Source organism: Thermobia domestica, chromosome 5, assembly GCF_964235325.1.
Source record: "Thermobia domestica chromosome 5, izTheDome1.hap1.1, whole genome shotgun sequence".
NCBI lineage: Eukaryota > Metazoa > Arthropoda > Insecta > Zygentoma > Lepismatidae > Thermobia > Thermobia domestica.
Window position 1 is genome coordinate 26,372,382 of NC_137458.1, and position 27,535 is coordinate 26,399,916.

At 34.0% G+C, this 27,535-nt stretch overlaps 1 protein-coding gene across 1 annotated transcript in view; it reads left to right on the forward strand.

Moving 5' to 3' along the window:
* Positions 1 to 27,535, forward strand: part of LOC145684999 (heat shock factor 2-binding protein-like) — a 179,724-nt gene that overhangs the window by 117,949 nt on the left and 34,240 nt on the right. The window contains exon 3 of the mRNA XM_081757340.1: positions 9,015 to 9,247. Coding sequence (XP_081613466.1) covers positions 9,015 to 9,247 — 233 coding nt within the window. The remainder of the gene's footprint in view (positions 1 to 9,014; positions 9,248 to 27,535) is intronic.

Here is a 27,535-nt window from a genome sequence, read left to right on the forward strand (position 1 = left end):
GCTCTTGGTCCTTCATATAATACTACAAATCAACACTTCCCCAAACTACCACCAGAAGAAACAATTCTGACTTCTATTCATACATATAACAACATGGTCACCTAAATCCGTCAAAGGATCCCAAAGGACTATTACTTCACAGAAATATTAACACACTTAATAAAAATTATAAATACCGACATTATTATTATTAATTCTTACGCCAGCCACAAGATTTTTGTATTTTCAATTTTTATCTTCCCTGAGACACTTAAAAACAAGTAGAAAATGCATCACTTCTTATCATAAATATATAATGTATATGCATGAGCAATCAAACACGAGACTTATGACTTTATGATGAGATAAAAATAAATCGCTTACTGCAGAAAGCAAATATGTCCACATTTCGTAATGTTTGCAGGAGAGACAAAAAGCTGAAGAAAACTATCTTTACGATATTTCCACCGTAACATGAAAATTGAAGGCGTCGTGATGCTCTTTGTTCTTGAGCAGACAAGTGTCATTTCGGTGTTAAACGATCCATTGACCTATTACTAACAATTATCGTCAGTGGTGCTATTCAGCCGGTTCGCATCGGTTCGCTAGAACCGGTTGTTAAAATATTTTGAGTTTGCAGAACCGTTTGTTATAACCAGACATAAACACACCCACGCATGATCTAACCAAGAGTGAAAGAAAGAAGTCAAACAAATTAGTGAAAATACCTCTGTACTTTTCCCACTCGTTCTATTGTTGTGAAAACAAACAACTTTTAATTGTTTCAATTCAATGGGCAGACAGAAATTTGAATATGAATTCCGGGATTTTGTCCGGGATACTCGGATCTATGAGTATAAGGAATGTGATACGTATCTAAGGAGTCGTCCACATATTATTAACGTGGCAAAGGGCGTGAGGTGGTTAGGCCTTGCGTTACGAAGTATGACACGAGAGAGGAGGGAGTTAACGTCTTCGTTACATAACGTGTTTTTTTCTGTAATCTTTATTTTTATTCTCAGGTTTATATGCAATCTTTTAAACAAATAATTTTATTCAGTTCTTTTCATTTTTATAAATAAATATTTATATTGGTTTGGAAAATTGAGAACATACAACCTGTATAAATTGAATCATGCAGAAGGGATCTGAAGACGCTACTAGACACCAGCATGACTGGTGACGAACCCTGCATATATTACAATACAATAAAGCTCTGTTTTGTGGCTATCGCCACAATGAATTTACAATACACGCTTTTCTGGAGTTAGTTGTTAACGATCGTAACTACGGCTTGAAAATGCGTTCCCACCCGTATCGCTTTTTCTGAGAATAGATTTAAAACTTTTGATTTGAATCGTTACCCACTCTATTCTTCCAAGTGGTTTCACATGTGAAACAGAAGAAACTCTTTTCTCGTGAAATAATATTTTTCGCGCACGAACGTTCGAAGCAAAATAAGATCTTAAAACCCGAATTCGTCCGATATTCATCTCATACTGAATTTTTTATCTTTAAATTTGAATTTCCCAAGAGAAATCGAGTTTATTCGCATTCTGGCACTGATTTAGGACAAGAATAATTTGAAAGAGAGTAAACTGAAGTCCAAAGAATATGACCGAAAGCTTGTTCACAAATGAGATGTCCCTGCTCCTTCACGTGTGCAGTCACATCGAATCTGTGATCTACATGGAAGAGAACTTCTTTGTATCTCGATACTGGGAAACTTCAAATACAGGAAGCATCCTGGGTTCCAGAAAAAAGGTCAATGTCAATTCTCTAGATTCTGTTTTACCTATATCTTCCTACAGCACTTCCTCCTTTCTCATCATCGGTGACCTAAGAAGTTGGGTGCGATGTTCTTGGGAACACGACAGTATGGAATTTCGAAGAATTAAGACTGGTTAATTAAGCAACCTTATGGGGTTAAAATATTATTACGGTATTATCATTATCATTTTCTAATGCGTTGATTTGTTGGAGACAAAGTATAGGCCTATTAAAAATACAAGCATTTTGTAATGAAAGGTTCTGCCATTAAAATTATTTTTTATTTTATTTTGGTAATCCCCAAAATAAACAAAATTGATGAGAAAACAAAAATCAAAAAGCGTTACGTAAAAGGGGAGGGATTCAGCTTTGCATTACGAAGTGTGACGGGAGAGAAAGGTGGTAAAATTGATCAAAAATAGCGTTACGTAATATATGAACGGCCTTAATGCCTATTACGTGTGCTACCTACCTGCAACACATTTTTGAATATCTCCAATGCCTTCATTGGTTCTCGAGATATGTATCTTTGAAGCAATTTGTACAAAATAAAGTTGCTTTCCATCGATATTTCGATCGATAGCTTATCATGACCAATACTATCATTCCTCAAAATATGGCACTATCCTGGTGGGACATCCTATATACACATATATAATAGAGAGAGAGAGAGAGAGAGAACCGGTTGTTAAAAGATTGGAATAGCACCACTGATTATCGTCACAAAAAGGAAATGTGTAAATCTTGGACATGTTTGCTTTCTGCAGTAGGCGGTTCAAATATGTATATTGAAGATGTAGTGACATATTATTGTTGATATTGATATTTGATATTTATAATATTCGCTAGACTTTCAATTATGTATGAAGTTATAGTAACGCACACATATAATAACTAGAATAACATATCAGGTGCAAACTCAAATGTATTTCTTTATTATATTGAGCCTATTAGGCGACATGAAGTAGTGTAAATATAAATTTTGTAATAAACAAGATATGGCTTAGACATTATTATTCTTAACGATAATTTAATATGAGACAAAATATTAATATTTACGCAAATATATATATATATATATATAGATATAGATATATATATAGATAGATAGATAGATAGATATAGATATAGATAGATAGATAATAGTGGACATATGGAGCAATGCGAGAGTATGTCAAAGTGCGAAGCAGAATTATTGTAAGCTATGAGTAAAAGGGCGGGTGAACATTGCTCGTTTATATGGTAAAGTTTGGAAGGGCTGCTCTAATTATTTAAGCAGGTATATTAGGAATTACGTTATCTTTTTTTAAAAAATAAGAACCAGTATAAATTTCGCACATATTGCTAAATTATAAGGACAACAGGCAAAAGAAGTAAACTGAGAAAAAAAATTGTATGTGGTATACGTCAAAACATAGGTTACATTTGTAAATCCTTTAAGATTATATATTTGTGTTACAGTTTCGGCTATGTAACACAAATATATCATCTTAAAATATAGACTCCTTTGGTCAGTTGGAGTTTTATTAGTAATCTTGAATTTTCCAAAGCTACAATGAATAATTTACAAGTTGTAAATCCTGTAGTTCTTGGACTTAATGTACAGCAAACGTATAACTGAAAAAGTACTTATATTTTATACGTACTTTCCGTATAAGTGTTCCGAATAAAAGTACTTTCCGTAGAAACGAAAGAATTGTATGTAGGCGGTCAGGATCTCACATACAAATGTACGTATGTAACATATAGCTGACGTATTTAACATACATATTCCTATGGAAGATTGTTAGATGTCAGACATCCTGCAACGGCATGATGTAACATCCAAGCAGGAAAAAGAACACTACATTTATGTAGGATACGAATAATGCATGTTCCGTAATGATTTCTGTAGTAAACATAAGGATACCGTATGTTTGTACAATATACCGTTATCTGGATAACGGATTTTTCTCAGTGTAACTATAATGTATACACTAACATATAATGGCCTTTCGAATGTTTAGACTGTTTCTGCTTTATTGTGACTTTCTATCAAATATGCAAAGCACTTTCTAGAAGTACATTACTTAGTACATTTCGGCTACGACTTAGAGTCAATATTTATCAACTTGAGAAAATTATACTTTCATTCCTAGGAAGTGGAAAATAGCACTAACACAATTGGAGTCATAAATGAAGAACTGTAGAGATTAATGTAAGTTAGAAAAAAATCACTAAAGAGAATTTCATCCAACTAGAACGAGCACATTCCAAGCTCCCATACTGCCTCATATGAGATCAACGGTGAAGTACTTCAATGGAGAAATCCGCGAACATCCTGTCTAAACATAGGTAATCAAACTTGAACAAAAGAAATAATGAATAGGGGTTACATTTACGTTCCATTGGCGTGAATACCATTTCCTCAGATACCAAATCATAGACCTCACTGCCAGTGAACGATATCAACAGATGTACAGCTTCAGGACGGACAGAATGAATTTAATTCATCTTGGAAATATTTTAGCAGAGACTTGGATGGTTTCTTTATTTCATCTGCCCAAATGAACACTAAAATCTATTTAACTGTTACTTAGGATTTTCACTTAATAGCATGGTTTCTTGTCGAATGTCAGAAGGACGAGGTTCTAGCGTTTGCTAATCACGCCGCCATTTTTTTTTTGTTACAAAAAACTCTCGGTGCGCACATCCTTCATACTTTCGTGACTCCTGATTGGTACCCAACTTTTAAAATTATTATTATTTCTAATCACAAAATTTATAAGGACAAAGGATATACTTATCTTTATACATACCAAATTTAATAACAGTTCAAATTCCAAGTTTATTTATTTCCAAAATTTATGACTGGGACCACTTTTTTCCTCCTCTTTTTGCTTCTGCTCACACTAGCGCCACATTGTGAGAATCGTCTGTTACTTTTGATCTCTTGAGATGGTTGAGCAATTCAAGCTGTCGTTCAACACGTTGGAATGGGTAACAACAGGATTTGCAGTAACGCATGCAAATCCTACGAATTTTACTTTGAGACGTGTAAGACGTTCCGTCACAATTGACAATACTCGTATAAATTTATGTCGAAAAACTCTAAACTCTTATAATCAGTTCCATACGTATAATATTATTGGTGAAATAACTCAAGAGTTGTATATTAGGGAAATAAAGCAACATATAAAAATACTTCAAAGAATCAACAGTATTCAGTCATCAGTTAAAAGGAGATAAAACGGAAACTGTGATATTGAGTGTGATTTTCCACTATTTCCATCTAAATCATCTTTTTAACTATAAAGTAACTGCATATATGTATTATCCAACAGTATAATATTTTACAGTATGTAACGTATACACTTAAACTGAAATACTAACCAAGTAACTCTTCATTAGACTTCTAATCTGAAAATGTGTAATAGTGACAATAAATCTTCTGACTTGTTAACATCTATTCTCCTTAGAATCCATACAAATTAATTTCAACATTGAACAAGTTATTATTAGTAGTTTAACTTCAGATATAACATTAAATAATTTATTTAAATGTGTTCCGAGTTTTGAAACAAATTCTCAAGTGAATTCAGAAGTAGGAAAGTATAATTCTGAAGGAAAACTTACTAAATTCACACATGTTTTTGGCACCTATATATATACACACAAAATATTCCTTTAAATCAGTAAAGAAAATTTATATTTTATAGTGAAGACAATCACGAGAAATAAGTAAAGCACTTGTATGATTTCAGTATCTAGCTTCTTGTGATTTTTAGCTAGGCCCAATACCAAAACCAATCAATCATGAATTTAATACAAGGTTTTAACCTTTAGCAACTACGAAGGATATGGTTTTGAAACTTAATTTTATAGAAAAAATAAATATAAAAAATGTATTCCATAAGGATACATATTCGTTCATTTTAGATATATTTGCTTTAAAACGTATGAATTGATGTTATACTATTAATACCAACTAGACCATTTTTTAGTACTGATATCACAACTAACGTAAGCATCTTAATACATACCAAAAATTTAAACAAGTATTCAAAGCTGTAGCTTTTCTTCCGAAAAGCGAAGTGTAATGTGTGAATACTGCCCGTATGAGATTAGGGTACACACGTTCCAAGATCATTTAATTCCAGTAGTAATGTAGTTAGTTCACTTTTGTTTCAGACAGATCAAACAATAATAGTATAATGAAGTATAATTATTACTATCTGATTGTTTTACGTGAATATGAGATAAGTAGTCATGGCAAAAGAAGCAAGTCTACTTTGGATCACTGCTCAATGCTTGTGATCAATTGAGCTATCAGAAACCAGAGTGACTACATTTATAGTGTATGTCCCGTAAAATGTATGAAACTTACCATAATTACATTACCATGCTATTGAACAGCACCTACTTTTCTACTACTTACCTGAGAGATTGTTGATGAAAAACCATACTTACCTTGAATGCTATACTCTGTCTATTTATGCCAAGTACCAATATTTTTTGCTCGAAACCTCATCCGTTATATTTCAAAGATGATATGATGCCAATCTCAATCCGGGTTTGGATCTTCTGGAGAAATACTAATTTTATTATTAAAACTTACAATTGTGCGCTAATAAAAGTGGATTTAAATCATTCACTTATATTTCGATTCAAACATGACTATTAGACTTTCTCCAGATAATCATAATCATAATCACAATTTATTGCATCCGTTCATCGTCATACAAGGAAATTGGACATGTCAGTTATATATATATATATATATATATATATACCAGTATACATAAACATTCATATTATTATTACATATGGATTCTTATAGATTCACTAATTTACTTACTATACATTTCATTATACACATACGAATTATTTTGTACATACTCTTCAACCGAGTAAAAGCATTGTTCTATCAAGTACCTTTTAAGTTTGGATCTAAAGCTATTTACAGAGACCTGATTTTTTATACATGATGGAAGTAGATTGTATAATAGAGTACCTTTGTGCGTAACTGATTTATTGTATATATTTGTTCTATGTGCATGCAAATGAATGTCATCTTTACTTCTTGTGTTGTACCTGTGAATGTCTTTGTTAACAATAAATTCATACTATGTTTTTTCAAATACATTAATATTTCGAACAAATACATTGAGGGAAGAGGTATTATTTCAAGTTCCTTAAAAATATTTCTGCAAGAAGAGTTCCATTCTACTCCCGCAAGTACTCTTACCACTATATGAAGAAATTGATTGCAAAGGTGTTATCACAATTAACTTATAAACTACTAATGTTCACCCAAGAATGTTGAAACACATTCCTTTCGTTCCACATTTATTTAAACTTCACCTTTGCTACAAACCAATCCTGTACAATTATAGTTGACACCATTAACAGGAATCTTCCTGTATTTCAAACATCATTAAAATAACTTAATTTACTCTTGGCTTAACTATATTTCAAACCCTATCCAGAATATCAATAACTACCTACCTAGTTATGTTCTTCATTTGTTTATATATCATTTCACTAACTTTTAACCCCCTTTCCCAATTCTTTCACTTCCAACAGTTTTCTGAGTTTCACCTAAAAAAAAAAAAAAAACGAACTACTGTAATTGACTCCCAACATCCTCCCGGGTACACCTAAAAACGAGGAACACTTAAGAAACGAACTGATCTAACTGACTCCCAACAATAACACAATGAAGAACTGTAAATCTAATTGGTCATTTTGATGAGGAACCAAGATGAGTTTATGTTGAATATGGAATAACGGCTTCTAACTAGAATTTAACAATGGTTGGATCAAGCACATTATAAAATAGCTTCTCCCATTCAAAATATAATTAGAAGTTTTTAAGTTTAATGTCTCACGATTATGCACTGAGACTGAGGGAGACGTTCTTGATGACAATGAATGAAATAATTAAATGAAAAAAGTGGTAGAGAAGGACATTATGTTTGTCTACAGCAAAGTCCACTTGGCGGGAGCTAGGATCGAACCAGGGAACTCACGCACAAGAAGTGAGCACTCTACTACAGCTACCGTGGCCCCAGAATATGATTAGAATTGAATTCTGGGTGTTGGAAATTATAAAATCTCGTACGAAGCCAAGATAAAGGGAAATTATTTAGAGTCACATTATATTCTCATCTGGACACGTTCTATAATATCCGCACTACACGTACGGCCTAATGGTTAAAAGAACACCAATAGAAACCAACATTTACTCTGTTGAAAAGAATCACACTACTAAAATATAAAACTGTTTTGAAGACACTAAAATATGACATTTAGCTTTCAAGCTTCGAATAGCTCGTCGACGGAGTCTAAATTCAAGAGAGCTAAGATAATAAATACTAGAAGAGTCCGGTCGTATGTTACTGTGAGTCACTTTGAATCTTAGCAAAATCTAATGCTTGAAAATGAAGTATCTCTGACCTCAATGTTCGTGTTTCTAAACAATCATATAAGAATTTTTATTACTTTCATTTTAATATATCCATACTGATTTTTTTTTAAAAATTCTTTATCTGTACATATACACCAAGAATATATATGTCGAGTGTTCTAAAAATGGCCAGAGAACACTATTCTACAGGCCAAAATAAAGCGAAAATATTATATGATAGTATACCCTCCGGAGTCTCCTTCAGCCGCTATAGGGAATCAAAGTTTCACCATGTGTCAACGTCACAGATTAACTTGGAACCATTAGCATTACTCTACAAATTCATCAAGCAATTACATCGATTGCTATACTAATGAGTGATGCTAGTATCAATCTATATCGACTTTAACTGTCATCTGGAAAGAATTGATGTAAATATCTGAGTGGTAGAGCGTTCACATCTGGTACATGGGGTCCCTGGTTCGATCTCAGCTAGCGTCAAGTGAACTTTGTGGTGGACAAACACTGTGTGCGTGGGTTTCCTTGTGGTTCTCTCGTTTCCTCCCACTTTCTTCATTCCACTATTTTATTCATTCCTCATCATCACCGTCTCCTTTAGCCTAACTGGCATAACCATGGAATATAAAGCTCAAGGATTTCAAAGATTTCGGTGTAACTGTTTGATAGATTGGTAGAATTACTCTTTGGTTCTTTATCTGTGATGTTGCCACATAGTGTATTTCGCTTTATTTTGACTTGTAGAATAGTGCTCTGTGGTTCGTGGGCGTCATTTTTAGAATACCCTATATATATAAATTGTACAGCGTATACAAATTAATTTAAGTGTAATATTTCTAAAGTTTCTTCCATGTTTCAGTGATTGTGGACTTGAAGGCAGAACTCCACAAAACCCAAAAGAAATGTGAAAGAATACAAGTAGAAAGGGAAAGTGAGCAGGCTGAACTAGCAAAACTACGAGGAACCGTTCAAGAGTTACAAGGACAACTCGTGCAACAGAGCGAGTTTTGTGCCTCTCTTGGATCAGTCCTTGGAAGCCTCTTGTGGAAAGCTTCAAGAGATGCCGGCGTCGTGGATCAATTGCTAGCAGGTGTAAGTATCTTCGTAGGTTTCTCCTTGCTATAATTTTTTTTCTACGAGAACGCTATAGGAACCATATCATTTAGATCACTTAACATTGTCGCCATGTTGATTACTTAAGTGCGCTCTCGGTTCCATTTGTGTGTGTGTGTGTGTGTGTGTTTTCTAGAAACAAAAATGATAGAGAAATTAATTTTCGATTATTTCAGATGATTCGAAGACTACAAATATTTCTAGAAGTACTAGAGAAATAATAATTTTCAATTATTTCAATTTCGTTCGAAGATTAAAGACATTTCTATCAATACTAGAGAAATTTATAATTTTCGATTATTTTAGGTGTCTCGAAAACTAGAAACAGTTCTATAAGTTCTAGAGAAATTAATAATTTTTCATTATTTCAGGTGACTCGAAGAATTAAGACAGTTCTAGAAGTATATGCATTAAAGGAAGCGATAATCTTATATTCTTTCAGGTTATTTGATGCTAGAGACTGCCGTAGAAACGAAATAACAAGCTATTGATAATGCTTAATTGAAGAGTTGATAGCAGAAAAGCAGATAAACTCAAAAAAGAATTAATCAGAAAGCGGAAAATATACTGAAACACGAGCATTTCAAACTTTACTTTCAGTAGACAGAATCGTTTGTGTAAAAAAATGATTACGCTAATAGATGTATGGAATTCGCAGAAAAAGGTGATTAAAAGCCTGATATACTAAAAATACGCGTAATACAAAATTTACCATTTTTCTTTTGCTTGTTTTTCATAAGTGAAAGGAGATAATGAAATGCAACTTACCACAATCATATATAATGTTATTCTACAACAAAAAATTTGAACCTGAAGAATTTTCAGTGTTGCCAGAATAACATTTCCCCCAAAGGAACTAGGTTAAGGGAGGGACTAAAGGAACGAATTCAACTGCATTTGATTACGTATTATGTTGTATTGGTATCCTGTGAAATACTTTTTAAATAATAGTTGTATTTGGTTTGTAATAATGTTATTTAAAAAGTAGTTCACAGGATTCCAAAACATGATACATAATCAAATGCAGTTGAGTTCGTTCCTCTAGTCGTTGCCTTAATTTAGATTTTGGGGGAAATGTTATTCTGGCAACACTGAAAATTCTTCAGGTTCATATTTTCTGTTGTAGAATAACATTATCTATGATTATGGTAAATTGCATTTCATTATTATGAAAACAAGCAAAAGAAAAATGGCAAATTTTGTATTATAAATAGTATGTCAAGCTTTTAATCTCTGAACGGGAAATAGTTTGGTTTGGACTTATCCAATTTCTTGCTAAACTCTCCATTCGTTCAAGTTGTTTGATTGCTATATGTGGTTCCATAGTCAAAAGCAATAGAGGAGCTAATACATTTTGTAATACATCTTAGCAATTAGCATAATACATTACTACATCTTAGTAATTAGTATCACTGACGTATAGCTTTATCTACCTACAATAACAGTCTGACGATGGTTGCTTAGCTTTAATAATAATAATAATAATAATAATAATAATAATAATAATAATAATAATAATAATAATAATAATAATAATAATAATCCAGTAAGTTGAAAACAAATATCGATCTCAAACGAAAGTCCTTTGTAATATGAAAAAATGGAATTTTATGCACTTTTCTTAATCAGTAGTTTTAAAAATTGTTTGGATAATTTGTTAAACAGTTGTCTCAACATGTAACTTGCTAGTGCTACACCTAAGAGGGGAAAATTAAAATTATTTCCACACCAACTGCTCCCTGTACATTTGGATAAATAGCACGTTTCGGTTCAGTCGTTATATTTAAGCCAGTACAGTGTTTTTTGAAAGTCTCTATATACCAGTGTGAGTTCGATTAAATTCTTTCGAAAACAAAGAAAGACACACGTATCTACAACTAACCTAAATTTATCGATAAGCCCCCTTACAGTGTGGCGATTAGGAACGGATGTACTCGGAAATCTAACTGCAAACTTTTCTTTCACTGGCTGTTTGTACTGATCTTGCTCACAGACCATGTATTCAAGAAAGAATAACTTTAACACCATTGTTTTAGAGAACGCGAACTAGACACAACAACTACATCAATGTCACTGGCCGACTGGATTGCACAAAGAAATTCCATTCAAGGCGATAACAAAGCATTGTTACAAACTTTTGCATAAAATATTTCTCTTTTTGGCATTGAATATGTCCCGAATCAGGTACATAGAGACTGTCTGAACACTTTGTACTAATCTAAACATGATATTGTGTGGTAATCTAAATGAAACATTGGTACTAATCTTTGCAGGGATATAATTTCTGAAAATTTAACAATTTTCATTTTATATATTTTTGGTAGATGTAATGCAGTAATCGCCGTTTTTTATGTTCTTTTTCATTTGACAAGTTAGACTTAATACTATAGTAGATTATAAGCACTAAAATTTAATGAAGCTATAGTTAGTGTTATATATATACACAGTAGCGTATTTACGATTTTATTTCGGGAGGGCGTTGCTAACTTTCGGCGGGGGGCTTTGCTTGAAAATGTGAAAATTCTGCAAGATATTTCATACACTTTACTATAGTAAGATTTCGGGGGGGGGGGGGCTTAAGGCCGGAAGCCCCCTCTAAATACGCTACTGGATATATATATATATATATATATACATATATAGGGTGTATCAAAAAGGACTTTACAACTTTGCAAACACATTGATTTATTTATTTAGCTTACAAACATAGTTTTGATGTCATTTTGTGGCAAAAATACATAAAGTTTTTTTTTTTTTTTTTTTACCTTATACCTAAAGAGTGGCTTCCATTGGTGATACTCCGCCACACATCCCCCCTGAAGTTGATTTCTTTCCAAACATAAAATTCCTTATTCTCTTTCCAGCCTTAGAAAAAAAGTAGATGTAAACAAACCCACCTGACTACCAGTGGGTCGATGACCAGTGATTGGTTGTTGGTCTGACTGCACTAGTATTCTACCGCAATATAATCCCTACTAAACTAATAATTTCAAATAAAAATATCTGAATTTATCCTGCATTTTGTGATATTAAACGCAATATATACAGTATAATATTTAACAACAAAAGTTAGCTTTATTTCAACCTCACCCGTATTTGGACATATAGTATTTCTGCGCATGCGTATGCGTTCGTGCGCCTACCCCACTCATTTAAAATTATTGTAGAACGCATAGCTTCAAGGCGACGATGTGTGACAATAGTCCATTTTCGTCTTGTGTTATAAAACACAAAAGAGAACAACAGCAACAGATGCAATCTCGTTTATATAAGGATCTAAGAAAATACATCTTTCCAACATAGCAGTAGTCAGTGTCAGTGTGTTAATTATTTACCAACCAACTGTAGCCTTACACTTTGGAAATTATGCGACGATAGTAAGTAAGCAGACGATCTTGCTGTTCACGTCTCTTGCTGCCAAAGCACGTGCAAGCCGCGAAGTAATACATTTCGCTTTGTTTACTTCTACTTTATTCTAAGGCTGGAAAGACTACGAGTAATTCTATCAGTGTCTTTTAAATTCTTGCACCACTTTTAAATTTATATGCCTTGAGATGCAATCGTTTTCTCAATACACGCCATACTGTCATGTGTGGGATGCGCAGCTGTCGAGAAGCACGGCGGGTTGATTTTGTAGGACTGTTTACAAAACTTTGTCTCACTTGTTGTACTACGTCTTCAGACATACCTGAAGATTTGTTGTGTCTTTCCGAACATCCAACTTATGCCACTGATAAATACTAGGCCTAGTGGGAGGATCTTGACCATACTTTGGACGAAAATTACTCTGTACAGTTGTCGCAGACTTGGATTCTTCAAATTAAAACAGAAAGCGCTATGACCAGTAAAGGCAGCCATCTTTGCTACAACTGCTGCTGGCGCTAGTATCTGAACTAGTGTACTACGTGAGTCAAAAATTGATGTACTTTGCTACAAATGATACCAAAACCATGTCTGTAAGGCAAATGAACAAATCAATATGAGTTTTCAAAGTTGTAAAGTCCTTTTTGATACACCCTGTATATATACAGTGATTACATATATCACAATATGATTCGACAATATCGATCTTTATTAAAATTAGACAGAATTTTGGATATTAAAGATTTTTTTTATGTGTTGAGAAAGACGAGGAAATTTGTGTTTTTATGAGTAAACTTCTTTTCAGAATTGCTTAATTTCGAATTCTTGTACTAGTATAAACAATCAATATTTGCTTATTTTCTATTAAATCATTACTTCTGACCTTGCGCACAACAAAATTAAAATTTCGTTCAGTTCTCAAACTTTAAAATTTTGAAACAAAATTCTACAATTGAAGAACGGATCAACATTCTGTCACATCCCTCTTCCAGACGGGTGCCGTTTCGTCACAAGACTCTAGTGCAAAATTTAAAATAGTTTTGGGTTAAAGAATCCTCTTATCTACTTCAATCAGTTCTGCTCGTTCGTCCATTGGCCGCCGTGTTAATAGAAGTGCAGATGGATAATGCTCTTGGCATACATAAAAAATACAGGATGCACAGTGAGGCGAAAGACCACTGGCGGGGATAGGCTATTTATTAATTTCAATTGTACTTCTCAGATACGAAATAGAGATATATTTAGTGAAATGATCTAGCACAGGGGTTCTCAAACGTTTTTGACGTGGAGCCCCTGTCAACGATAATTATGCTCAAGGAGTCACATCATGTTGTCTTTGATCTATAATAAAACATAATGATAATATGAATATCAATAAACTGCTTGTAAAATAATTTATTTGCAATCTGAACAAGTTTACTAAGAACATACGTATTTTTAAAACACCAAATTTGAAAATTATCCTTTTAACGAAAGAGTGGTATTGTCTTCTCACTATGCATAATTCTTTTATATTCGACTTGATCGGAGATAGTCGAAGTCTCATAACAGGTTATTCATTTAGTCGATTGCAGTATATTGTTTTCGTCACTGCATACAAGGTAAATCACTGCTCACACATGTAAGTGCTGACAAACGGAAGAACAACCAGAATAACCTTCGCAGATAATCCAGGATACCCTTTCTTATTACTGCACCAAAATTCAGCTAATTGAAGTTTCTGAAATGTACTTTGTAGTGTAGAGTCAGGTATGATATTCATAAGTTTCTCATATTGCTGCGTCGTCAAGTTAGGAGGATTTTCTGAAATTACAAAGAGATTCTTCACACAGGAAAGCTCTTGCACATTTTCGTCTACTTTCTTCGGAAAGTACTGTGCGACAGACTCACGCAGAACATCAAGATGTTCGGTTATCTCATCATATGGCTTGTCTGGGAGCTGAGCAGGACCAGTTCTTTACAAAGTTCTTGAAGTACAGGAAACATTGCACTGAATGGTTGCGAACATAGCCGCTCCAAAATTGACATTTTCTCTTGAATGGTACTATCTTGTCATGAGCATAGTGATGTTTTGCTCTTGTAGTTCTTGAATAGTGTCATGTATTTTGGCGAAAATATCTGCTAGGTAGGCAAGCTTAAAGACTGAGCACTTACCACGTATACGATCTTGCAAGTCAAATGAGTGATCTGAAAAAAAGTACTCACTTCAGCCGTCAATTCAAATAATCGAACTAATGTCTCCCACGAGATAACCACTTGAACTCAGTGTGGAGAACCAAAGTTTGGGGGATACTCCCCATCTCTTCACAGGGAATCTTAAAAAGTCGAGTGTTCAGTACCCCTGATTTGATGAAATTTACAATTTTCACGAAATCATCGAGAACTTTCTTAAGATGAAGTGGCATTTTCTTTACAGTAAGCGCATGACGATGAAGAATGCAGTGACTGTTAGTGCAACTTGTAGAAACGTCCTTTATTCGCGATCAGTACCAGCAGTTTTGCCATCATTGCTCTTGCCTCAACGATACTAACATCAACGCACTTGTTCCATGGTATGTTTTTTTCAGATAAAAATGTATTTAGAACGTTGAATATTTCCTTGCCCGTTTTGTAACTTGTTACTGATTCACACAGAAGGATATCTTCTTTAAGATGAAGTTCATACTGATATTGGACGAAAACAAGCAATACTGTAAGTTGTTCTACATCTGTAGACTTATCCATTTGTAAAGTGAACTCAGAGCGTTGCAGTCGCGAAATCAGTTCATTTTTCACATTTTCTGCTAGATCTTTTATTTGAAGAGATATAGTGTCATTTGAAAGTGGTACAGCAGCAATGACTTCCCATGCTTTATCATTTAGTATGCACTTAGCCATATCCATAACACAGGATTTGATGAGTTACTCTCCAATAGTATGCGCAACTCAAATAATTGACCAAATAAGATGCTTCCGTGGCATTTTCGGTTTTAGTATGAGACACTTGCAACATTAATTCTTGGACCTGTAACAATTCTTTTCGCCTTCGTTGAAAATATTCAATTGGCATATCTTGATGAACTTGATGACACGATTGAAAATAGCAACATAATTAAAACTTGGAGCTGTTGAAAACTACTTTTCTACATGTAACACATTGCTGTAAACCGTAACGGTGTTAGTGAATAAATTTCTTTGTTATTTACAAAGTTCATTTTGAATTGAGGCAGGTTCTTCTTCTTTATTTGTATTGTCTTCTTCGGAACTGTTTTCAGTTACCAACAGATCTTATACTGGGTCCACATTCTGTCAATAAGGTACAACCTGCACATCAGGCTTTGTAACACGAGAAGGCGATTGCTCGGAATATTCTAAAGTCGACTTTGCATTCTTCTTCAATGTCCCAAATATCAGAAACACGTACTTACAACAAATAACTTTTAGTATTCCATAATAATCGGGAAGTTACAACGGAAATTTTCAATCGATATATTTCTCACAGTACAATTTCGGTCATGTATCTCAATTATATAAATCTTAATCAAAATTTTGAAATATATACTACGTATGTCTGCATAAGTTGTCGTGTAAATGTTTATCTTGATTCTGTAATTTATATATATATATATATACACACAGGGTGGTAGGCAACTCCACCGGCAAACTTTGGGAGGTGATTCCTTATAGGAAATGAAAGAAAAAAGTTCTTATAAACATAGGTCGGAAAACGTCTCCTTTCAGAGTTATGAACCGCCGAAAATTCGAGAAATCCTGTTTCGAAACGCCCTGCCTTAGAAACTATAGGACATGTTCCAAGCGGTTTAAGGAATTACACAGGAACTAGTATGCAAACTATCTAAATATCTACGTTTTAGCATCCTCCGTTATCGGCGAAACGAACGCGTTATTAGTACTTAAAGGAGTATTCCTATACCTCAATTTCCTTTCTACAGTTCGTTTCGCCAATAACGGACCACGGTAGAACATAGATATTTAGATAGAGCGCATACTAGTTCCTTTGTAATTCCTTATACCGATTGGAATCGGTCCTGTAGTTTCTAAGGCAGAGCGTTTCGAAATGTGAATTTTCGAATTTTCGGCGGTTCATAACTGTGAAAGGAGACGTTTTTCGTCCCATGTTTATTAGAACTTTTTTCTTTCATTTCATATAAGGAATCATCTCCCAAAGTTTGTCGGTGAAGTTACCTAGCACCCTGTATATATATATATATATAAACACAAGAAGAAAAAGAAGAAATGATTTATGATTTTAGATTTTTGGGCTCTCGGCATCTAAGGCCATTTAGCTCGTCATGTTTTAAGGGATGACGTTCTTCTGCGAGCACACTACCGGGGAAAGGGAAGGCAGAAAGAATTGGGGAAGGAAGGAAGCGAGCTGGGACCTATAAGTTAGGTACCACTCCGGCATTTGCCTGGTGTGAACGAGGAAAGCCTCATTCAGGATGGCTGGCCTGAAAAAGCGTTTTACACTTTTTCGACCGAGTGCCCCCACCGGGAATCGAATCCGGAATCGCTCGCACCGAAGGCAAGAAGAAGAAAGAAAGAAGAAAAAGTTCCAATAAGAAGTCTTCTGCCACACCTTTTGATCGCTTATAATAATAGTCTTTTCACTGACTTTAACATGCAAAGAAGGATAAGAATCGTATTTTCTCATGAATTTAGTCACTTCAGTCAATTTAACTGCTTTATAATATCGTCCACTTCTTCAACCTTTACAGTATTCTCCACTTCTTCAACCTCAACTGATGGACTGGCTCAGGCCCGTAGTTACGGGGAGGGGGCTAGGGCGGGCTCAGCCCCCTAAATTTTTTGCAGCCCCCCTAACTAAAATCATAGTTCGAATTAACGGGGGATGCCGGGGATATTCCCCTTCGGTAAAAATTTATGTCCGGCTCGTATCACAGAAGTAACATAAATTTTCGCCTGCTACATTTACAGCAACAATACATAAGCATCCCTCTCTCGTTCGAAAGTTTAATTCGAACACTGACTGAAATGTTGGAAGAAATTGTATTTCCAAATGTATTCAAATTTACTTTTATTATCTCCTCATTTAAAGTATTGGCCTATTTATGCGCTACGCTTCTTTGAATTGCTAATATTTATTTGAGGGTGAGTCTGTTTATATATATATATATATATATATATATATATATATATATATATATAATGCTCCATGTGCAAACGACCTTCGCTGCAGGAGAAAAATAATTTATGGTTATTCTATCGGCAAACATGTATTTGTGTTCAGAAACAACATACTTTTACCTTAATCTGCGGACAAAGAGTTTACTTCTTCCTGTTCTTTTTGGAATTTGCAACTGAAAACATCCTTTTGCTGTGAGTCATTGGCTTTCGGTTAATATGCGAGAGATTGAAAAGACAGCATCCCTCAACAGGGGGTCGCAACTGCTTCGCTCTAATAATCACACAGATGTATGGGTTTGTTTTGTGTATATTGGACATGGAGAGAGAGAGGAGTGGGGGATTTTGACGGATAGGTGCTGACTGCCACGGGTGCGACTGCCACAGCCAATTATTGGTGCTGACTGCCACGACTGTCGCTGATTGCAAATATGAAGGTGCTGACTGCCACGACGGCGTGCTGACTGCCACGAGCCTGGGAGAAACTATATTTGGAAAGAGAGGAATTAATCCCTCATACTAAATTTATAATTATTAATTAATTTAGTAGGGATTAATTTAGTAATCATCACAGCAAATCTATGTGGCATCCTATAAGTTACAAAGTTGCTCACTAAGTGGAACGACATACACTTGGATGTTTATAAAGTGGTTGTCTTTTCTGTTATATGTACAATTTGCACATTTCATTGTTTATACTAATTGTTTTATTGTATTATTTAATGGATATGATGGTCTGAAGCCAGCTGACAAGGGAAGTTTGGGAGAAGCACTCGCCTGCAGAGAAATAAGCATGTCATTAATTCATGCTGATTACAACAGGTAATAAAACTCCTGTACGTTGAGAACTGTTCGAGATATTGAGCTTGGAAATTTATATGAGAAAATGAGTGGATGCACGTTTTAATGCGTTAAGTATTCTCCCCCATGGCGAAGCCTGATGGTTTGAACTTGCTATTGCTTGATCACTGGGATCCATTCACAGACAAATTGTCCATTACAAGTTGCATGACAGATGGCAAAGACCTAATGGTTGAGAAGATACCAAAGAATTGCACACGATTTGTGCAACCATTTGATTTGTTTTGATTCCGATCAATCGAAGATTATGGCAGGAGATTTGTACATAGTATGAATCTTCTTCATCTGGACGTTATAATGTACCAACGAAACAATCAAATAAAGTTCGTGTCCATACGAATCACTTCCGATCACCGCGATACATGGGATTGTTTCAGTTTGCGTTCTGCAAGGCAGGTTACGAACAAATTATAGGCCTATAACTTTTGAATCACTTGTCGATTTTGCTTTTTGCTTTGGTTCTGCGAACTGTTCTCTTGACGGATGCAACGCAATTGCACATATAAAATGTTCATGGTGCAAGGGAGTATTTTGCCTGCGTCATTTCTTCATAAAACAGAAGAACAACAGTGATCAATTTTCATCTCTAACCTATGATTATTGTGAACAATGTAATGACTAATTGTATCTAACAAACCCGTTAGTTATTGCGAAACACTTTTTTCTGTTACTTCCGATAGCTTTCAATTCGTATGTCAATGTTCGTTACTAATTATGTTGTACTTAACGCGTATAAATGCGTACATCCTCATTTTCTCATATAAACTTCCAAGTTGAATATCTCAAACACTTCCCAACCGTACAGGAATTTTATTAGCTTGTTGTAATAAGCATGAGTTAGGGTTTCAAATGGCATGCTTAGTTTCTCTGCAGGCGAGTGCTTTCTCCTGAACTTCCCTTCTGATGTACAGCCATCAGTGCTTTTTTGATGGAACTTTCAAGAGCTGCTCGAAACAATTTGCACAGCTGTACACAGTTCATGCTGACATAGGGGATTCAAGTGAGAACACACAAATCGTACCAATTTTGTACGCACCGCTTCCTGAGAAAACTGAAAATACACTCATGACCAAAATTACTGTCACATATCTATAACTGTCTTCTTGTAAGAATATAATTTGATAATTTTGCAGAGTACTTTTAATACTTATATTATGTGTATAATCAGGAAATGTATATTTGTGATAAATTTCATAGGAAAAGAATTATAAATACGAAAATCATAATGAGTAAAATAAAATGTAACTAAATGGACAAGAAAATTTTATTTTCGTTTTATTGTTCTTATTTACTGCTCTTTTGACATGAAATTTACCACATAGGTCTACTTGTCTTTGCCGATTATACACATACTAACATTATAAGAAATACCGGGCGAATTCATTATCAAATTATATTACTAGAACAACATATTTATAATCATGTGACAATAATTTTGGACATGAGTGTACATACAGAGACCTGTTTACCTTTGTTAGGTGCTGGTCTGAACAACATGATCCTAAGGATCATCTAGTTTCTTTCATGCTTCTTGGCGTCCGGTAATATTACGTCTAGCAACTTTCTCTCAGGCTCGTGGCAGTCAGCACCTTGATATTAGCAATCAACGCCAGTCGTGGCAATCAGCACCAATAATTGGCTGTGGCAGTCAGCACCCCACCATTTTGACTACGTTTTATGTCACGTGATAACGGAGTAAGAAAAGTTTCTTTTTCTGAATTGTATTTACTCTTGTTGTGTTGTGAGTTGAACATGGTTGTAATTGAAAGTTGGTCGATGCTGGTTTCTGAAGATGCACCGAAGTTCACTTGAAAAATGAGAATTGTAGTATAGCAGCAACTTGACTATTTGTTAAATAACTTAGAATAATATATCTTTAAACTAAAGATAAGTTCGATTCACTTAATCTTTATCGGGGGTAAATAATTAGATACTTATATTAAAATAATTTAATAATTGTTGCCAATTTTTGGTGCCAGAATCAAATGTTCAAGCAGATCATTAGACTCAAGCCTAATCATGCAAAGTTACTATTTTGTAAATGAATACCTTGCAATCTTCTGGTATGTAAACAAAAAATGCAGCGGACTAAACGGAGGTAGTAGTTGCACTTATAGGAAAAACAGAATGTTCAATTAAAAATTGAACCTTATTAGATGATAATATGTATAATGCTTTATAAATTTGAAATTTCACCTTTGACTTAAAACAGGGTGCGTTGGGGAGTTTAGCGTCTCTCTTCAGCAGGGAGGCTATAAAGAAACGGGACCTATAGTTTAAAGTAACATCCAAATCACTATCGGTTGGAATCGAGGACTCCCAGTACGGTTTGAACCCGAAACCAGACGCGCCGAAGGCGAGCGCTGTACCCATGAGGCTACGGGGTAGCCCACAAAAGTAACAATTTGTTAATGTAGTTTCATTTTGAAGAAGAGATATCTTCAATAGAAATAAGTAAATAGCTCTTTAAATAATTAGTTCTTAACTTAAACATTTTAGTACCTACGGGAGCAACTGATCTCGAATTCTTATTTGTACAATGTAAAGAAGAATTTCATGTATACTTTGATATGAATTGTACTATACAAAGAAAATTTAATGAACTGTTACTTCTCTTATCAATTTCGTTTCGAGAAAGAAGGTAACTGCGCTAGAACAGGGAACTTTTTTGGAGTTATTTCTTATTTGAATGCTCGAGTACCAGATCATAACAGATTATTTTTACTTAAACATGACTTTAGTAGCAATCATCCTAAATGATTGTTGATAGTATGTTCCAAAGAGTCTAGAACAGTGGTTCTCAAACTGGAGTCCGCGGACCCCAGGGGTCCGCGTGACCTGGCTACGGGGTCCACGACGTCTAAAAATTGAAACGTGTTGTGATAAAATGGAACTCACAGCTGTTATGCAAAAAGTATTTTTTCAGTTACTAAAAAGAAAGCAATTAGAAAATATACGTTTGTAAATTTGAATATTTTCTTTACTAAATTTCTGCCCTGAAGCCGGTCAACCTTTATATAGAACTACTTCAGGTGAGAGGAATTCCTTCTTTGTTAGGGCATTTTTCAAAAGGAGTTGTACATTAACTGCACCGTGCCGATCTTGTTTTGCTGAGTTACAAGGACATCACCAGAAACATCGATCTGGACACAATTGTTTTAAGATTGGCAGCATCCAAAACAAGGAGACTTATACTGTGATAGTGTTGTTAGTGATTGTTCAAATGTACAACTTGTTTCTATTATAGTGTGCCAACATGAGGAGTGTATATATGCGTGTTGTGTTTGTGTTTCCTAATCTTATGAAATTTATAAATTAGTAGATAGCAAAAACCCATAAACATATCATTATTTCTTTCGAACATCACCATAAAAAAAAGATCAAAAAATGTTTAGAAGTACAAGTGTAAAATAAAGCGCGTGATATTTAAAGAAATATAAAGTTTCATATCTAAGGAGATGTAAATAATAATACAGGTAAAATGTTAATTTCACTTTTCCAATATGCATATATTTGTTTAGGCCACATGTATTTCAAAATATTGATTTAAGATTCTGAGACCCTTCTCTGTAGAATCTCTTTGAAGATAGTATTAAATCTCATTACTCTCTAGATGTTTTCAAGTTTCACAAATATTTTTTCAGTCATCAAAAATATTTCCATCAAACGTATTTCCAGTACTAATTCTTTAGAAATTTTAATGATTGGTTCGTTCGGCCAACTATTTTTTAACAAATATTTTTTTTATTTCCTTGAAGATGAGAAAACGGAAGAAATATTTTGTTGCCATAACAAATAAAATAAAAAGGAGACACATAGTATTCTAGCTTTCAGGTACAGTTGTACTAACGCTATAGGGGAAAATTTTAATAATTCCTTCACGCTATAGTTTTAGTTTTAAGAGCATAAGAAATTATTCATCATCACACACAGAGACAGACATTTTATCTATCTATCTATCTATCTATCTATCTATCTATCTATCTATCTATCTATCTATCTATATCTATATCTATATATATATATTGTATAATGGCTGTGTCTCTCTCTGTGTGTGCCCACCCTAATTTACATTTAGCCCCCCCTAAATTTGGAGGCTGGCTACGGGCCTGAACTGGCTACAATACTTTTTTTCTTGATTTAGAAACCAAATTGGAGTCACTTGAACCACAACAATTTTAGTTTCCTTAATTCCATCCTTGGATTATACCTCTCTTGTACTAGTTTAGCTGGACGATTTAAAATTTGTTTGGTATTTCTTGTTACCACCTGAGACCAATTTAAAAAAAACAAAAAAAAAAAAAAAAAAAAAACTGAGGTGTTTGTCTTTATTAATTACATCATTTTCAGCTAAACTTGGGTGCTGACTTCTATCATTTATATCCTGAACAAGATTAGCATCTGATTCTACAATAATATTATGAGTTAGGTTTCTTTGATTGTTGACACGCTCCTCAATTAACAGTTGTTTTGTTTCGGAATTCTTTTTATGTAAAGCAGTTAGTTCTTCCTCCACTACATTAAGTTCATTTAATAGTTCTCGCCTAATTCTATTTTGACCCTGTTCAAATAGTTTAGGTATAGATTCAAGATCTGTAACTAATCCTTTAAAACCAGAACACACGTAATTTTCTGCCTTGATTATCAGTTGACTTACGCAAGGTGAAACCACTAGCTTGTTTAGGAGAACAATATTCACCAGTTTCCAATTTCCGGACACAAATATTACATATACATGCACATTTATTGCAACAAAATTTTGATCACTGTAAAAGTTGTTCAAAACACATTAAATGACTTATTCGAACACAAGTTACATCTTACTGTCTTTTGTCTTAAATATACTGATGAATTATATGTTGGACCGTTATCAGATGAAGATGCCATTTATATAGTACATAAAAAAGACAAAAAATAAAAACGAAATGATTCTCACACTCCCAGGTAAGAGTGAAATCAATGGAAATTTCAATATACGCTTCTCAACCTGCCGGATGATCTAAGAATAAGAAAAAGAAAAGAAGGCTATAACAAAATACTTTGGTTTGAGTAATATTTACCTGTACCTTGGGCAGAAAGTACTCATACATATGCACTATACTTAGTAGAATGTTCATTTCATATTAACAAAAGAAGAATGTTTTTAATATATGTAAGTGAGTATTATGGGATAGTTGTTGATATGGACATGTTTTATGGTTACCTAGTCAGTGAGTTTGTGTACTTAACAGTTTTAAGAAAAGGATATTATAAGTTATATCAAATAATAAACCAGTTTAGCACCGTTTATAGACGTTGTCAGTTTTATTAAAAAGGTGAGATTAATGGTATTTAAATATCGAAGCTAATATTTTTATGCCAAAGAAATACTACCACTTCGAATTTTTATCTCAGCAAACGAACCAGGTTTACGACTATCTTTTTGATAAGTCGTTATAAAAATTTTGGTTTACCTCACCCGGGATTTTGTAAATTCAATTCCCGAAGAAGAGTAAGGTTGAATTTACTTTTATACTACATTTAATGAATACGAACTTAACCATATTGCGAAGTGGTAAAGTAATCATAAGAAAAATGGACAACGAAACAATGCAGCAGGTGTCAAATACTAGTGACAAAGGTGAAACTAGTGTAACACCAGGTTTGACATCGGAGGATCGAATCTTGTTAGCTTTACAGCGACAATTAATGCAGATGTCTACCGAGATAAAGAAGCAAAATGAAGAATTAAAGCAGACCATAGAGCAAAAGTCTGACGAAGCTAACAAGCAAAATGAAGAATTAAGTAGACGAATGGAACAGAAGTTCGACGAAGCTAACAAACAAAATGAAGAATTAAGTAGACGAATGGAACAGAAGTTTGACGAAGCTAACCAGACCATGGAACAGAAGTTCAACGAATCTAACAAGACCATGGAACAGAAGATAGAACTGAGGCTTGACGAAGCTAACAAGCAATATGAAGAATTAAGTAGACGGATAGAACAGAAATCAGATGAAACGAAACAGACAATTGTCCAAGTGGTGAATGACATGTCCTCACAGTTCGAGGAAAAGTTAAAAAGAATATCCGATGATTGTCAGGAAAAGCACAATCACCAAAATCAAGAAATTAGTGCTGTAAAAAAAGATTTAGAAGTAATAGAATCTTCCATTAAACAGCAAAAGATCCAGGTCAGCAACAATTCTAATAACATACGTGTAAATACACAGTTGTTAGCTACTATTCAGGAAGAGATTAGAACGTTACAGGCTAAAGACAACATTTACCGTAATAACTTGGGTAGTGATCGCTTTGAGTTGCCCCACTCACCAGAGATGAACTCGCCTTCGCCGGGGTCTGATGAGGATATTATACTAGAAGAAAGTTGTCCGAAGAGTACTGATGAGCGAAACGTAGATGGTGCGACGACACAGCACGTCATGGATAGGAACTATCACTTAACAAGAACAAGGAATGAGAAAAAGAAGGTAAAATTAAGTGTTAAGATGAGTGAAATTCGAGCTATGAGCAAATTCAGTGGTAAGTGTAATGAGAATGCTACTTCTTTCTTAGAGAAATTCCAAGACGAATGCAATATAATGTGTATCGATCGATCACAATATATGAAATTAATACCCCATGTATTACTCCCACCTTGTTCCTTATGGTTTAAAGCAATACGTGATCACATTAGTACATATGAGGAATTCAAAGCGGCATTGATCGCAAATTATGAAAATGACTTTTTGCTGGCAAATAGAGATGCCACCCTTAGAAATCAACACTTCAATCCTCGATTGCATAAATCTGTTGTAGAGTTTGTTGTAAATGTCTACAACGAATTAAAGGTTGTTAATCCATTACAATCGGAATCGAGAATAATAGCATCGATTCGAAATTTGCTTCCATTTAAATTGCAACAGATCTTATTTTCCACACAGTGTATGAGTTTCAGCCATTTATTGATGCTTGTCCAATGCTACGAAACTCAATACCATGCCATGAATCCACAATCAGGAATAGGTAAAAATAAGAATAATTCAGATCATTTGGTGCCTGTTCGGAATTTAAATATCCGAAGTGTGAATAATACGGAACGTAACCTAAGCCGAGTATACTCTAGCAATCCAAATGAGCAAAATAGACAAGGTTATGTAGGGAATCCGCCTAACCTAACTAATCATGGTAATTATGATGTCAGATCACTCAACAGCAGTAGATATAAAAATAATCGAAGTACTGAGCGAAATTCCAGAAATGCAGCGAACTACGTGGATAGACGTAATTGGAGATCAAGAGATGGGACTTCATATCAAAATCAAAATCACGATGAAAGACATGTACAACATAATGTAGAACCTAATCATGATTGCGCAGTACAGTGTACTTTATTAGAATCGTATGCAAGTACGAATGTAACCTGATTACTGTTAATGCAATTTAATTAGATTCATATCAGCTCTAGATTTTCATGAACATTTATTTTATTTTTATTCAATTTAATTCTCTTTAATTCTCATTAATCAATGATAATTTTCAAATGATTTTTATTCTTTCTTGTTAATGTGAAGAATCATAATTCGATTTATAATTAATTAAAAGCAAAGATTATTTATATTAGATTGATTTGTGTTGAAAATTTAATTGTCAAAGATTATGTTAATAATAAGATCCATTCTATAAAATCAATTATTCAACGACTACCTTGAATGAGATTCTTCTTTATTATAACATCTTAGTGCTACGATGTATACCTTTAAATGCAACATCTGACTTATTTGTTATTTAATGCGCCCGTAAAGATTAATATTATTTGTAACCCACGTTTGTCCTTTACATTTTTGAAATCGCACCCTTCGACGATTAATTAAATAAGCGACGATATTTTTAATAAGAAAATATATTAATAATATAGTGGATAATAATGAAATAAATATAATTAATGTGATTAAAGATAAATATTGATGAAATGTAAGATTTGTTTAATGTATATGTGAAATGTAATGAATAGATATACAAGGTGCGATCAAAATATGATGGACATAAGCAATGTAAAGAACACTAATGTAAACGGACCAGTGATTCTTGAAGATAAAAGCCAAGCCTACTCATGACTTTTATATTCAGTCCCTTTGTCGAGCGACATTTTTATATAACAAAATACTTTGGTTTGAGTAATATTTACCTGTACCTTGGGCAAAAAGTACTCATACATATGCACTATACTTAGTAGAATGTTCATTTCCTATTAACAAAAGAAGAATGTTTTTAATATATGTAAGTGAGTATTATGGGATAGTTGTTGATATGGACATGTTTTATGGTTACCTAGTCAGTGAGTTTGTGTACTTAACAGTTTTAAGAAAAGGATATTATAAGTTATATCAAATAATAAACCAGTTTAGCACCGTTTATAGACGTTGTCAGTTTTATTAAAAAGGTGAGATTAATGGTATTTAAATATCGAAGCTAATATTTTTATGCCAAAGAAATACTATCACTTCGAATTTTTATCTCAGCAAACGAACCAGGTTTACGACTATCTTTTTGATAAGTCGTTGTAAGGCCTCTCGACCCTTCCTAATTTGTAGATTGGGATCAGAAAGGAAAAGACGAAAATCTCCCATTTTAGCCACCGAGAGCCCTTCAGCAGCAGGCAGATATAGTAGCACAACCGAACGACGTAACTATGGTTGACTTACTGTCCTCACTGTTATCGACCCCAAACATCCAAAGTATAGAAAAGACGCTATAATGAAAATGAAATAAAATGAAATCTCTCAGTTTAACGTCCCACGTTTATGCCATTTAGCTTAAGGAAGTCGGATGATTAAGGCAAGGGAATGATGATGAAAGAATTGGTGGAATGAAATGTTGGAGGAAATCAGAGTATCCGAAGAAAACCCATGGACACG